The following is a 17,382-nucleotide window of genomic DNA, read 5'->3' on the forward strand; positions in this document are numbered from 1 at the left end:
TGTTTTGGCCTTAACTCAAAAATATCCCACACACCCATACAAACAACTTAGCATTTCAGACACCCTTCTGGGAGTTATACTGATCCCCAAAATGGTTTGATCAGGTCTGCAAATATAAGGTTTGCTCCCTTTAGAGGCTAAGAGACCTAATAGGGGCAATTAGCCCTATTTTCCAAAGCAACTACCTTTACCGGTAGACCAAATGAAAAATCAACTTAATAGGCATGTGGGGGGTAGTGAGAAACTTCTAATTCCAGGGTTGCACGCTTGGAATCCATCGCTAAGACAAATTATGATGACTATCCTAAAACTTGTCCTAGGTAGTCACATAGAGATGCCTACCTAAATCTGTTATTTTCTCCACACAACAAGGTCTCCCCTGCAACAAAACACAAAAACACTAAAATACAAAGGCTTATCTTGCATCCCTCCAAAGGAAGAGTCTTCTAATGGACTGGAGTGCAAGATAAAGCCATTTTGATTCAAAACCCTCTCCAAACCCTCACTTTCCGGGTCACAGTTAGTAAAATAAAGGGTTCTCTCTACTCCGGAATGATTAAGACCTCAGACCACCACCAAAGAAAGCTAATTCATCTCCCTCTCTACTCCATGGATTGTGGGGTTCAAACCAATCCGTACAATCACGTACAACACTTGCAAACTCAGAATTTTTGGGAAAACTGAAGTATTTTGAGTATTATTGCTTCATAAACTCCAACTCCAACAACAGCAACCTTGGGAATCGAGCCCACAAGGCTTATACAACTCTCCAACGGTTGCTCACTAAATTTGGAGTAGGTTGGAGCTGTTGAAAGGCTTCCCCCAACCGAATTACAAAAAGTTGCACTTTTGCACTCAAAAGTTGCATTTTTGCAATTTTGCTCACAAAGTTGTCATACTTCCTAAGGTTGGGATCCACACACATGGACCAACCAAACACACACAAAACATGTCTAAAACCTATCAAACACAAATCTAAACCATCTACTACCCCTTTTTACCACATTGTCCCAATTGGCTTCTCAAATTGCCTAATTGGTGACATGGGCTTACGTGGTGGGGTTTATTTGCACACATGAAACACAAGACACTCGAACACATCCTAATGGTCCTAGTCTTCATCCTCAGGGTCATGAATAGCTTGTTGATGAGGTGCTCCTGCACCACTTATGCTTTGAAGCCTATCTAGAACTTACTGTTTGTACAATACTTTGTGCTCTTTATATTTGTTTGACTATACTGTAAAATGTCAAACATGTGCCAGATAATTGTAAAATCCTCTTTATAACCATGTCCAGAATTGACTGAATGCTGGCTAGAGATCTATGTGGTCACTAAACTTTACTGTTGTTTGCATTTATATGACTGGATCCAATTGTGTGTGGGAAAAGTGGTGCAATGAAACGGATATTTCGGTTTCTAGACAAGTCCACACACCAATGGGACTCTTGGTGCAAGTTATGGAGCTATGTTGAAATAGCTCAACTTCCCAAGGGACGTTCCATTGTTCTCTATCTCACAGGATCCCTCAAGCCAATGCCTTTGCTCTCATATCATTGAGCAAAGTGACTCAGGAATGACAACTATGAGAACGAGGGATATTGATCAATTTAATATGAATGCAATCCTAGTTGTGCATGATATTAAATCTAGTATGAATTAAACTAGCATGAATATGATGATAAGATGAAAGATTAGTAAAATCTATCCTAACATGATATACTAGTCTAATATGATAATGCTATGATAATTAGAAATGCTTCTAAAAATGCTTATTTAGATGATTTCTATTCAAAGAGAGGCTAAATGCTTGATTTAAAAAATGATTTAGATTAGATGCTTAGTAACATGTCTATAAGTTTGATACCAAAGACTTGGATATCAAAATGAGAGAAGGAGGGCTCTATTTATAGGAAAAACAGGGCAATGAATGGTCAATATTGGATAATCTTATCAAGGGCCAGGATTGAAAGTTATCAGTCCATGTTTACAATTCTCACCAATGAAATGGTGACAATTGTCAAAATAAGACTGCTTGAAAGGAGATGTAAGAAGCATTAAATGCTCAAGAAGACCTCATGGTTACCTTAGGAGGTAAGGGTTATCCAATGGATAAAGCTTTTACCCAAAGGATAAACTCTTGTGCAAGGGTTAAAGGGATAGCCATGGTCAAAGCAATGAATGCTTGATGAGACCCTTGGGTTAGATGAGGGTTGAGTTAGAGAGAAAGTCTCTAATCATGCAAGAGGGTTGAGTTAACCATTAATGGTTTGGAAGACTTTCAAGGTTAACTTTTTGAAGACATAAAGCCTTTAATGGTTTTTAAAGACTTTAAGGGTTTGAGAAATGACTTCCCCTTGCTTAGGGATGTGACAATATTTAGCTATTGGATTAGGCTAAATTGGAAGTGATTAGAAGAATCTAGAAGGGGGTTTAGAGAGGCAAGTGGGAGATGTAGGATTTTGCAAGTGGATGGAGGGTAATTTTAATTAAAATAAATTACTTTATTTCAACAAAAATAGATGCAACTTGCATAAATGCAAGTGGGGGATTTAAATAAATAAATTAGATTTATTTACTTGCAAGGATCAATTTAATCTAATCAACTGTAAATTTAATTAAAAAGGGAGAAAGGGGAATTAATTAAATAAAGTGATTTATTTAATTAAAGGCTATGAAAGGTTTAGGTGAACTTAATTAAATAATTCATTTAATCAAATAGATGAATGTGACTAATTTAATTAAATAGAGGAATGGGTTCAAAATGAATATTAAATATTCACTTAGGAAAGTGGTCATTTTTATACGTCTACACCAATAATTGAGGCAACCATCTGTTTGGCTTCCCTAAAACTTTTCATCTTAGTCCTAGCTCTTTGGAAAAATGCTAATCTTCACCTTGAATCTTTTCACATAAATCTAGCGGCTCTTGGCACTTGTTTAGAATCCTTCTTTTCTTCAAGATCTGAATTGAGACAAATTTTGGACTTGTTAAACATGCAATAAAACTAGAACTATGGGTTTGTTAGAACTAGCAAGTCCTACAAGTACAACAATTTTAGCTTAAAATAATAGTTCATTTTTGTGAGCAACAAAAAATATTGCTTCAATCTTTCGAAAATTCTCTACTTGTCTCCATATTCATGTCATATATTAATATAACTATACAAATATTAAGCACCAGTCACAAAAGAGGTAATTGAAGTGTAAATATTTAAAGAAATGCATTCTTATTGAAATTTTAAATTCTTTTTTTGGGCTATATTAATTTCGTCTAGAGATTCTTTTAGATCTTATATTTCTACTATATGTTTGTTGCTGTACTTATGCATATTTTCTGTATTCCATTTCAGATAGTTGCATATACATTACACTTTAAAGTGGAAATTATTTATGTATTTTGTTACCATGATTTCAGTCTAAGTTACCGGGTATGTCCAGAACTGTTACTATACCCATTCTGGAAGCATCCCAGTGCAGTTTTGCCCATGGGTATGCCTAGAGAGCACTCTGGACGCTTTGGGTTCCATGTCGATAAGTGCTCCTGTACCAAAAGCCATAGGGAACCTGAGACCATCTGTGGCGCTCCCTGGGCGCACCTGCATGTACCCAGTGGGTTTGACCACCCAAAAAGTGCCCAAGACACTTATTTTTATAACATTTTTTAACTTGGAAAAAACAACAATGAAAACCTTACACAACCAATTGGCATTTAACATTTATCTTTATCGCTACCATTTTGGCATTTGGCATTGATCAATGATGAAGTATCATACTGTCAAAATGTATTTAGTTTTACAATTCTGTAAAATTTTAATTTTTTTACACACACTTACCATACTGTAATGTCCCCACTTTGAAATAGGATTTAATAACTAAATTAATATACAAAAGAATAAAAATATAATTTAAATTAAAATATGCAAGAATTAAATTAAGGATAATTAAAATTTAATTAAGTTAATGAATGGTCAAGGCCTGAAATGAAAAGTTGTGACTCCTCCCTCAAACATGAGATATATAAGGGAGAAGAGAACCTCATTTGTGAGGGAGGAAGAGAAGAAAGAATGGAGCATGTGAATCAAGGGTGAATCAATGGAAGAAGGAATGGGAAGTAAATAAGTGTCTCTTTCAATGGAGGGTAGAAGTTATGAAAGGTTGCAACTCTTTCAGAGGGTATAAAATGATGAAGGGTTGTGACTTTTTCAAAAGGGTGGTAATTATGAAAGGTTATCTCTTTCAAAGGGCATAACTAGGGAAGGTTGTGACTCTTTCAAAGGGCATAAATGATGAAGGGTCATGACTCTTTCGAAGGGTGATGATTTTGAAAGGTTGTGACCATTACAAAGGGTAAACATGATGAAGAGATGTGACCCTCCCTCACACTGGAAGATATAAGTGGAGAAGGTTTCATTTGATGAGGACATGGAAGCATAACAGGAGTTCTCGTTAAGCAATCAGATCAAATCTGAACGGTGATGCTCTAATCTCTTGTGGGCAAAATATAAGGTTATTCAACTAGGAGACATTACAAATGGTATCAGAGCATGATTCAGCCAGCCTGAGGGACATTGCAAGTGGTATTTGGTAGGTATAAATAAGAAATTATTGGAGATCATTTTATCATGGATTAAATTGATTATCATCCCAATTAAAAACCAGATCTGAGCAAACCTAGTGAGAAGAATCAAAGGCAAATTGTAGTAGAACAAAGAGAAGAATTAATGGCGATTTGTAGCAGACCTAAGACCAGACTTAAGGAGCCTTTGAGAGCAGATTTTTAAAGGTTTAATAAGAAGACTTTCTGAGCAGATTTAGTATACCTTATGAGTCTTGAACACCATAGTTCATAAGCAGATTCTAAAGCAATTTATTGCAGACATTTTCCAGATTTATGGGTAGACATTTTCCAGACTTGCGAGCAGATTGTATCAGACCCCCTTGAGCAGAAATTTTGAAGTAAATTGAGCAGATTTTGAAGGTGTTTTATAGCAGATCTTAAAGGCGAATATGCACAGACTTGTGTTGCATAGATGAAGGTATGAAAGTCCAAAAAGAGACCTTCATGACTTTCTAAATCAAGAAGAGGCACAAGAGAGACAAGGGTTTTGAGAATCAACTCTACATGGAAGGATAATGAGAAGTGACAGTCCTATGATTGAGATAAGAGGCAAGTTAGATTACATCAAGGGATGGAACTGTTTATAGTTGGATGTTCCTGCCTCTTGTGGGCCAAGTGATGAATTGATTACCCCAAGGGATGGAACTGGTCATAGTTGGACGTTCCTACCTCTTGTGGGTCAAGTGATGAATTAATTGCTCCAAGGGATGGAACTGATCATAGTTGGATGTTCCTGCCTCTTGTGGGTCAAATTACGAATTTATTACCCCAAGGGATCAAATTGGTAATAGATGGATGTTCCTGCCTCTTGTTGGCCAAATGATGAATTGATTACCCCAAGGCATGGAGTTGGTCATAGTTGGGCGTTTTGTGGGCTAAGTAATGAATTGATTACCCCAAAGGATGGAATTGGTCATAGTTGGACATTCTTGCTTCTTGTGGGCCAGTTGATGAATTGATTATCCCAAGGGATGGAACTAGTCATAGTTGTATGTTCCTGCCTCTTGTGGGCCAAGTGATGAATTGATTACCCCAAGGGATGGAATCAGTCATAGTTGGACATTCCTTCCGCTTGTGGGATGTGAGGCAAATGGCCATGATTTGGATGTGACGCTCTCTCAGGCTTAGTTGTGTTGGGCAGTTTATTGGGGCCCCTTGAGTTCCTACCAAAAAGCAATGATTGGTTATAGGTTAATTAGCTGGTCATAATGTTAATTGTAATCTACCTGTTCACTATGTCTACATATATTCATGTGTATGCTCCGTGTTTTCATGTGTATACTCTATGTTTTTATGTGTATGCTCGGTGTTTGGTTCATACTTGATGTGTTTCTAGCATGTCTACTCTATGTGTGCCTTCCTAATGTTATGCCTTATGTCTTGAATATGCTTCGCATCATGTTTGATGTGTTTTCAAAGCCATTTCATTTTGGGAATCGTTTGAACACTCCATGATCATTGCTTGAGGACAAGCAATCTTGGGTGGGGTGGACTGTAATGTCCCCACTTTGAAATAGGATTTAATAATAAAATTAAAATACAAAAGAATAAAACTAAAACTTAAATTAAAATATGCAAGAATTAAATTAAATATAATTAAAATTTAATTAAGTTAATGAATGGTCAAAAGGCCTGAAATGAAAAGTTGTGACTCCCTCAAACATGAGATATAAAAGGGAGAAGAGAACCTCATTTGTGAGGGAGGAGGAGAAGAAAGATTGGAACTTGTGAATCAAGGATGAATCAATGGAAAAAGGAAGGAATGGGAAGTAAATAAGTGACTCTTCCAGGGAGGGCAGAAATTATGAAAGGTTGTGACTTTTTCAAAGGGTATAAAATGATGAAGGGTTCTGACTCTTTCGAAGGGTAAGGGAAGGTTGTGACTCTTTCGAATGGTGATGATTGTGAAAGGTTGTGACCATTACAAAGGGAAGACATGATGAAGAGGTGTGACCCTCCCTCACATTGGGAGATATAAGTGGAGAAGGTTTCATTTGATGAGGACATGGAAGCATAGCAGGAGTTCTCATTAAGCAATCAGATCAAATCTGAACCATGATACTATAATCTGTTGTGGGTAAATAGGGGGACATTACACATACCCAAATGTACCATACGCAAGGGAAATTATTTTTTGCCATGCCGGTATACCTGTACCTGATCCTATACTAGGACTGGCAACTTAGATTTCAGCAAACTGCAGACGCAAGGATATTGCATACATGAGATTTAATTTATCATCTTTAACTGAACATTAAATTTGAACTGCAAGAGTTATGAGCAAAATTTGTCCTACCAATGACACTAGTAAGTACTTGAAAGGCCAATCAACTAGAAACAGTCAGTTCTGTATTTATCTTCTTAAATTGTAGCTACATTAGCATTGGTCGAGTTTTTGGTTTGTGTTTGCTTTTTAAGTCACCAGCCACCATCACAAGAACACTGTGTTGTGAGAGCAAGAGGCGAAATATTCTTTACATTGATCAGAAAGCAGTCAGATGACACATTTTTGGATTCACCCTTGATCCAACTTTTTGAGTCTGAAGTAAAAGCAATCTCGGTCTGTTCTCTCAGCTCCCATTTGGCATCATCGCAAATTCTAAAGTGTGACCATTCAAATCAATCTCAACATTATACTGATTTCTAAGCCATTGATGCTTAGTGTAGCATCGGAATTAGGAATCATAAAAAAAGTAGATCAAAACACTAGACATGATAACTCAATCATGAGAGCACTCATTGCAAATGAACCTAATCCTAAGCACACTCAATAGAGATATGAAAACAAAGCATTCAAAATGAAAGATTATGCAAACCAAATGCAGAATTGAATGCTCCTTCCATGCGGCTCCATTGTTCTTCTTTCCTCTTCAATGGATTTGTGGATCTCACCTACAAGTGCACATACAATTGAAAGCAAGATTGATGAAAAGCTCAAGAGTACTAGAAGCGTAAGTTCGATAGTTTGATTAAGAATTCGGATTAGCTTTGATTGAAAATCATCCAATTTATAGAAGAATTGGATAAATGACAAGATTAGCATGATTCAATTCAAATGGAAATTGCAAATCAATATGACAAATTATGCACTTTCTATGCAAAATTTGTTGATTGATGATTTATGACAAATTATGACAACTTCTATGTCAAAAATTGATTGATTGTCAATTATGACAAATTATGACAAATTTCTATGTCATTTCCATGAATTTAGGAGAGAAATAGGAGGAAATTGAAATTAGGAATTAAGAAAATTAGAAAATTGAAATTGATGACAATTAGGAATTAGAAATTGATGGAAAAATAGGAAATTGATGGAAATTAGAAATTAGGTAAATTAATAAATAATTTGTCATTTATTAATTAATTTACAAGAGGAAGAATAATTAGCCAATTAAATAAAGATTTAATTGTAATGAGAAGACCTAGGATTAATAAATAATTTAGTAATCCTAGAGGAAGAAATGAGAAATTAGGTTAAATGAATAAATCATAAAACCCTAGAGGACGAATTAGAAATGCAAAAATGACAATTAGGTCTTGATTGAAGATAATTAATGTCATGATTTTGAATTGATAAATGACCAATGCAACAAAATGATTTGATTGAGAAATGCGCCAATTGACGAGGAACAATGACAAATTGATCCAAATTGACATATTTGAGACAAACCACGATCGATGACAAATCGATCGCAAAATGACAAGATCGAACAAGATGACAAGAGTCGATGATAAATAGATTGCAAAATGACAGGATTCAAAATGACCACGATCAATGACGAATTGATCGCAAAATGACAAGATCAAACATGACAACGACCGATGACAAATCGATCGTTAAACGACAAGATTGAAGGATTGATGATAACTCGACAAGATTGATAAGAGGACAACGATCAATGACAAATCGATCGCAAGATTGACAGGAGGACAAAACCCTAATTAGGATTGACGATGTCCAAAATGATAAGATTGATGATAAGATTAATAAGAGGACAAAACCCTAATTAGGATTGACGATGTCCAAAATGATGACAAATAAGCACGCACATTGATGCAATAGGATAAGATCGATTAAAATCATGACTGGATAGTGTTGTCGACAAGACCAAATTTGAGGACGAGATGACTGAAGAATGCAGAAGAATGACTCGATGCTCGCAAATGATAAAGATCAAGTGTGAATCATAGGAGAAATGTTAAATGTGACGCAAAAAACCTAAAATAAGGCAATGCGCAAATGTTAAAGTATGACCTCGCAAGCGTCGACCATTTTTAGGTGTCTACACTTAGCATTTGGAGCAACTGAGTAGGTGTGTCATGAGATACTGGTTGTGAAGAACACACGATTATACTGAGAGGGGGGGTGAATCAGTATAATGAAACTTTTCAATTTAATATGATAGAATTAAGTTATCCAAAACAATTATGCACATAAATATAATAACACAAGAATTTGAGTGGAAACCCAATGAGGGAGAAAACCACTAAAATGAATATTGTATATTTATATTTCTTTTACAATGTTTTTGAGCACCAACCCACTGGAAGCACTAACTCCCCAATCTGAAAATCAAGGCACCAACCCTCTGAATATGAAGCACCAACTATGAATATGAAGCACCAACTATAAAGAAATGAAGCACCCACTCTACCCAACTTTTGCATAAATCTTTGTTGTAACTTGATTTCAAAATCAGTCACCAAGCTGTCCTCAAACTGTATATCAGAATCATCAATAAGTCTGTCCCTGAACTGATGCAACAATTTCAGTAGGTCCACTCGTATGCCCCATAAACTATTCTTTCCTTCACATGTATATTCAATCTTCACATATTCTCTTCATAATGTCTTTTAATATCAGCATAGTCAATCTGAAAAATATTTTCTGAAATAAGTTCTAACTAAGTTTAGAATCAAGCATTCAGCATATCTTTCTTGTTCACATACAACACACTTAAGATCTGAAAAAGATCATTTTGGACAGGTTGCTGGTTATATGTTTCACTGTACAATATATCCCTTCATACGGTATGATTATCCCATGTACTTGAAGTAATTCACCATATGTTTTATGTTTTGCACACTCACTTTCTCTATGTTGTATTTGTTCTGATCTCACCAACAGCATACACACAGTAATATACCAGTCTGCACACCACACATTACGGTAGTCTTGGCCCCCTTACATTTGTGTTTGTTTTTCATCTTATATATATTATCCAAGCATCTGACTCTTCACGAAGCATTGCGAGTTTTTAATCACGACTTTTCATTGAATCGTATTTAACAAGAGTGTTATTTACTTAAGGCTTTATTTGCAAATATATTAATGTTTGTATCCATCGAATTTTGAGATAATATATTATGTCTGCCGCTTTTTATCTTTGACCACGGTCTTTAATAATTTGGATTGCCTTGTTTTATCATATCCGATATATTCGTTGATATAAAATAATGGTGATGTTTATGCTTATATATCTCTTCCGCGATAATAAGAGTCTTTTCTTTCCGCAGATATTCAACGCTTTATAAAATATGCACTATAATATACTTTGAAGTATTTAAAAATATGATGCCGTCGATATATTTTTAATATATTTGTTTTCCGCTCCATACGATAAACTATATTGCTTTTGCTTTAGCATTAATGGTATAGGATGTATTCACCGCCAAGGTTTTCAATTTTTATTTACCACCGCTTTGATAGAAATATGTTTGTTTGAATCTGACTTTGGAATATGTTTATTTGCCACCACCTTGCATCGTCTTTATCCATAATATATCGGACCATATGCATATAGCCGCTCCTTGGTATATATCGGGCAATGGTATTATTCTGCTAATATAATCTCTGCTGAAATATATATAATTCTCTTTGTTTTTGCCGATATTATATTATATTGATACTTTAAAAATATGCTTCATTATATCGTTGCTTTGTTGTGTACCACTGTATATTGCTGTATATGTATCGTAGTCCTGTAGATAGTTTGTTCTGTGTATTTGATCACTGCTGACTATTTACTGTATACATATATTTCTGAGTATCACTCTTTTGGCATCAATGACAATATTCCCATCAGGTTGAAGTAGAAAAGTAGATCACCTTCTTATATATAGCATTCTGTTAAGATGTCAAAAGTTAATGAACATGTTTGTACCTCCAGGTTGGTTATGATCGTTATAAGATCTGTGCTTATTCAGCTTGAAAAACTTCCTGCCAAATTATGTAAATACATTGTTATATTTCTGTAGCATTATTGAGGAGATATGCACTATTCTTGCAAAGTGGTGTTTTTAAATAAGATCTACCCATTTGAAGATTCCAAATTCAAATGCGATCGTTTCAAGCTGCGTTAAAATATCTGAAACTATTTGCTTTAATTTCCAGCAAAGTTCTATGATATGTTTGACAGAGGCAAAAAGGTGTAATTTAGCTTAAGTGAATGGTTCCAGCAAAACTCTAATGTTTCTAACTTTCTATGAATGTGTTCCCAGAAAGGGTTTGTGGAAGCCCATCCTGATGATGGATTGCTAGAAATCTTTGGTTTAAAGGAGGGTTGGCATACAACGTTCGTCATGATTGAGCTTATTAAAGCAAAGCATCTTGCTCAGGTCTGATGATTCGGTTTCATCCTCTTGAAGCTATGATTTAAAATTGTCAGAGAGAACATTGTCTACTTACTAAATTGAATCCTATACCCATTTTTGTAATCATATGGGACCTGAAATCTGCCTACTAATAATTTTGCAGGCGGCTGCTATTAGAGTGGAACTAAGGAGTGGGCGAAGAAAAAATGCTTATTTGCAAATGGACGGCGAACCCTGGAAACACCCACTTAGTGAGAACAATTCAACAACAATTGAGATAACAAAAGCACCTTTCCCATCCTTCATGATAAGTGGAGAATGAACTTTTGGATAATCGTATCACTAACTTATAAGCATGGTGTACAAGATTCAGATTCAGCTAAGGACGAACAAATTCTATTAGTAAATATCAATGCTGTTTGCAGTGCTGCATGTTCTAATTCTATTTATTCATTTTTTCAAAAGCTCTTCTGAGCTTTTTGTATTCTCTATGACATGGCAATTGTTGAGTGGTTTTAACAGAGAATTTACTGCAGAGTTTGATCTTGTTCCGAGGCAGAACATTTGTTAACACTACATGGTAAATATTTATGCCAATATTTGCCCGGATTGCTGTATTGTGTCAATATTTATGAAGAAAAAGAATTTAGGCTGAAATTCTTTTACGGAAAGTAAAGCGGTCTCTTGATTTGTGAAGCATTTTGTAAAATATTAAAATGACAGTATTTAAAAGAAGGGAATCATCTGGTCATTGTCATGACCCATTCTTTCTGAACTATAAATTATTATAATTAATATCTCAACTAATTATGAAGTGTGCAAGTAATTAATCTATTTTTATAAGAATAATATGAAAAAAAATTATTGATATTCATTGTTATAATAATTTTTTAAAATTATCTAGATTTAAATTTGACATCTATAACAACTTTTCTTAATAATTATTAACATTATTTTGAATATTCAAAATAAATAAATAGAATAAATGAAAATAAAAAATATTACATTTGAAAAATTAAAATTAGCTGGATTATTTTGAGTTTTTTAATTAATTTAATTTAATATTATTTTAAATTTAAAAAAATTAAAATAATAAACCTAAATAAAAGATAAATAAAAAACAAGAATAACATATTGCAATTAGTATATTTATCTTTACGTTGTATTAGAATTGCAAATTTAAAATTAAATTTTTAGTTAAAATCTAAGTTTTGTGTGTGTCTCTTCATTGTTTGAAGTTCAGAACTATTTGTTACTGTTTCTTTTGGTTGTCTTTATTTTTCAATCATTATCAATATTCATATTTCAACCTATACAAACAAAAAAAGAAGAAAAATTGATGTGTTGTATAGGCGCTTGCCAAAGTCAAATTGTGTGTTGTTGCTCTAATCTCCACAACAACAATGATGGATGATAAGCCATCACATGCTCCCTCAAAAGAAGAAGTAAATAAAAAACATAAACTAAACGATTACTTTAGTCATGAAACCATTGCATGAATTTATGTAAGGTGATGTTGACTCGTTCTCATGGAGTCCTACAAAAGGCTACTGCAATATGGTACTAATGATGAATAATATTGGATATTTGTGAGATTTTGCCAAGATCAAGAGCTCAATGAAATGTACAAATAGAGACAAGATATAGGACAAGAATAAACTGTATTGTCATCAATAGATAGATGATCAAAAGATCAATAGTTCTTTCATACAATGAATATGAGCTTGCATATATAGGCAAGGCTATATGGATATGTGAGCACGCAAACATGACATGTGGTTCAATAAGAAACAAGGGTAGGTAGGAAATAGGTGTGGTAGGTAGGAGAAACAATAAAATATTCCACATGTGGTGGATCACCCACCGAAGGTGGAATTATCACTCCACAATAAGTGGATATGATAGAGTAGTAACAAGATCACACCATAAAAGGTGGAAATTCTTCTACACACACTATCTCAATGTGGCACAAACACCCAAGTGTTTCATACCCAAACTACTATAAAATGCATTTCCTAAGTAAACTTAAGTAAAGTGTAATAATATCCAAGATGAATAATTATTTACACCAACAATACTTGATAGTAGATCGTTGTATGCTTGATAATGTCCTTAGACTTATTTACTTGATTTCTCTTGTATTATTTAGGATTAGAGAGAGATATTCTTAAAAGGTGTTATAAATGAGAGAGAAAGATTCATCTTTCTATGCAACTTACACCATTTTATTAACAATTGCCTGAGAGAGGCTAACAACAAGGATACAATTGTTAAGGGCTCAACATTGACATCCCAATATTCAAATTTGGAGCCAAATGGGGAGGATGTTAGCGTTAGGTGCTAGTGTCCAACCCAATTAGGATACAGAAAAGTCTAGACAAAAGGGGGTGAGACCAATATTGTAGATTTGGACTCTAGATGAGCCTATTTGCACAAGATCAAACACCACCTCCAAATAGATGCTAAATATAATGTAAAGTTGTAAAGGGTATACAATTTGTGATGTTACATAGAAAAATAATTGAAAAAAATAAACAAATATGTTCATCATCACACCTAATCTAGAGACAAGCTACTAAACATGGACAACACATGAAGAAACTTAAAGTGATTATGGTATTTGATGCTTTATTGAGGGAATTCCTTACACAAATTTAGATAATTAAACATTGATGCACCGATAGGATAGTGGATTATTTTCTTCTTGCCATCTTGAATGTGTTATATTTTACTAGGAAAGGCCTCATCCAACACTAACATTTTTCTTAAATAAATACATCTACTTCAATATGTCACATGTTACATGTGATTCATAGAAAACGATTTCTCATCCTAAAAGATAAGGATATGGAATACCACAGTTTTGATGTACAAAATGCATATTACACATTACAATGGCAATGTATGATATTGGTGATTCTTATCATTATTAAAATCATGATGGCATTAACATCCAGTCATAAATAGGTTTCATGCAAATATTCATATATAAACACCAAACAAATAAATATCATTTACATAAGATGTTTAAGATAATGGAAAGTGGTTGTGAAGATGATTTGAGAGCTTGAGTGGTAGTTTAAGGAGGTGATCATATAAATTTTTCTCTTAGAAGGAATTTTGTGATGTACTTTTGAATTGTAACATTAAGTGGATTATAAGATGATGGAAAAGTAAACATTCAAATTAGAATATATCTTTGTCTAAATTTCTATGAGCAACACATTTATGGTACAAATTGAATTGCAAATAGAAGGATAATTTATGAAACACATAGTACAAAGTATAGAGTGTTTGGTTTTATGAGATGCAAGAATGAATCGATCATATTACATATGTAATGCAAATGACTCTTAATGACTCAACTTTGATGCCCCAATGCATGTGGTATGATCCTCGACCCATTATTTGTTGGGTGAATCAATCTATGGTGCCCTACTATCCATAGGGGGTGCCCATATAGTAGGGTAGGATGAAACTTTCCAACATCACATTAAGCCAAGCCCTACCTCCACACCCGGGGCCCCCCACTATAGATGTGAATCTTATGGATATATGGAGGTGGATGAAACTTTCTCGATTCACTCAACCAAATTATACAAAGTTGGGGCCCCTTTGGGTGTGGTGTTTTACAGTCAATAGGGTGGTGACTCCTTTGATTCAAGTTATGAAGATTTTATCTTAGAAATTGGAGCACGCACATTTTTCTTTAATATGTTGGTGCACAAATTTCAAGAATTTTGAGATTTGTAGCATGAAGAAAACTATTATAGCACATCTCTATCATCTCCCATTCAAATTTTGGATTAAATTTTAGAGGGATTTGGAAAGATTTTAGGAGATTTGATAGAGATAAGTCAAAATACTCTTAAGAAATCCCATACGATTTATGTTAGATTGAAAATATCTAGGGCTATACTACTTCCTACAAATTTGTTTATATTTCTCTTTGGTTAGGTTATTTCTTTCAAGAGATAGATTATGAAGGAATTAATATTTTATTATTTTATTTTTTATTAGGTTGGTCATCTGATAGGTTTTTTTTTATCATGACAAAATTAAGCTTCACTTTCCTAGTTGCTTCACTTCTTAGTAATGTATATTTGAAGAAGGAAAATATTTTTTTAAAGAAAATAAGGTGTTCAAATAAACCACGATTGATTTTTTAAAGATGAGTAGATGCCTTTGAAATTGGACAAGTTGTCACTTGAAGAGTAGAGAAGGATGGGTTGAAGATTAAGGGAAGTACATAGGGGAATGAGGAGGTTGGTTGAAAGGGAGTCCACTATTGGAAATATTGTCATTGATGCCAAAGGAATTGAAAGTTATCATCAAGATATCACTGGGGAAAACAATGTCATTCATATTGTCATTGATGTCAAAAGTATGGAGAGCATATTGTTAGCAAAGGCCAAAGGGAAAAGGTCATTTATGGATATACACATTAATTAAGAATGTATTGGCATATGCACATTAATAAAAGTAGTAATGTGAATGTTTAAAAAAATGTAGTGATCATACACATAAATATGGACAACATGGAGAGCGATGCATACTGATAGACCAAGCAAAAATTCTTTGGAGGGCATCTTTGCCAATGCTTATTACGAATATGTTTCTTTATTATGATAAATCTAAAGCAAATTGGTAAACTAATATTGCACACAACAATTATGAATGTATTTGACATGGTATAACTATGAGCAAGAGAATTTGTTTTAAAAAATGGGAAGGCTCATACGCCTACAACTTGAAGGAGAGTAGGAGTGACAACATAATTACTTGAAGTAAGATTGTGATCTCTAGTGAGATAATAATGATTCCTTTGAGACAGAGATAAGGATTATCAAAACTGCCAAAGTCAAACCTCGTGTTCTCCACAGTAGCAATGATGGATGTAAACCATCACATGCTCCTTCAAGTGAAGAGGTAAATAAACAACATAAACTAAAATGATTATCTTAGTCATTAAACCATTGATTGAATTTTATGCAAGATGATGCTGACCTGCTCTGATGAAGTCCTACAAAAGGCTCAAGTACAATATGGTACATATGATGAATTATAAACTATATTTGATATGTCATAGTAGATTTTTGTATGCTTGATAATGCCTTTAGACTTGTTTACTTGATTTCTCTTGAATTCTTTAGGATTGGAGAAAAATATTCTTAGAAGGTGGTGTAAATGAGATAGGGAGTCACCTTTATGTACAAGTTACACCTTTTTGTTAACAATTATCCAAGAGAGGTCGACAAGGATACAACTATTAAAGGTTTAACATTGACATCCCAATATTTAAATTTGAAGCCAATTTGGGAGGACACTAGTGTTGGGTGCTAGTGTCTAGCCAAATTAGGCTATACAATTGTCTAAGCACAAGGGGGTGAGGACAATATTGTAGATCTAGAGTCGAGATGAACTTATTGGCACAAGATTAAGAACCACCTCCAAAACAGATGCCAAACATAACATAAAATTGTAAAAGGTATATAATTTATGATGTTACATAAAAAAAATGAAAATAATAATTTTTTTGAGATTCAATGGGCGAAATATTGATATACAAGTTGAAGGTTTTTACATCCATGATATGTTTCAATCTTTTTGTTGTAATTATTCACATAAAGTTTGTAGTTTTCATTGAATTTTTATTAAATGTCAAGTAATTTATATTTATTCTTAGCACATGCGAACCTACAAGTAACATCTATATTGCTTCCAAACTAATAGCAAAATACATTAAAAAAATGTTAATTTCATTTTAATAAGTTATTATTTTAGAGACTTGCATTCTTGGAGGAAAAATATGAGTCTAATGTTATTCAAATAAAGGTTGCTTTTTTGTCCTCGTGACCCATCTTGATGCCCATTTTGAGGTGAGTTGAGGTGAGACTAATCCCTTTGGTGTGGGTAAGGGATAGTGCAATACACACACTGTATAACCATTGAGTTCAGAGAATTGAACTTGAGACCAATGGGGAGCAAATCGACTACCCAAGCCAACTCTCCTACTCGTCATAGGCTTCAAATAAAGGTTGTTGTTACCATTGATGTTTTATTAAATGTCAAATACATAGCATTACTATATAGAATATGGTAATCTTCAAATAACATCTATTATATCTCCTAATATACTTTAAAAAAATACATTAATTTTTTTT

General features: G+C 33.9%; 1 protein-coding gene across 1 annotated transcript in view; it reads left to right on the forward strand.

The window, feature by feature from the left end:
• LOC131049199 (diacylglycerol kinase 7) overlaps positions 1 to 11,883 on the forward strand; it is a 96,642-nt gene extending 84,759 nt beyond the window's left edge. The window contains exons 11-12 of the mRNA XM_057983241.2: positions 11,126 to 11,242; positions 11,382 to 11,883. Coding sequence (XP_057839224.2) covers positions 11,126 to 11,242; positions 11,382 to 11,540 — 276 coding nt within the window. The 3' untranslated portion in view covers positions 11,541 to 11,883. The remainder of the gene's footprint in view (positions 1 to 11,125; positions 11,243 to 11,381) is intronic.
• Positions 11,884 to 17,382: the final 5,499 nt, after the last annotated feature.

This window comes from Cryptomeria japonica, chromosome 5 (genome assembly GCF_030272615.1).
Source record: "Cryptomeria japonica chromosome 5, Sugi_1.0, whole genome shotgun sequence".
NCBI classification, from domain to species: domain Eukaryota; kingdom Viridiplantae; phylum Streptophyta; class Pinopsida; order Cupressales; family Cupressaceae; genus Cryptomeria; species Cryptomeria japonica.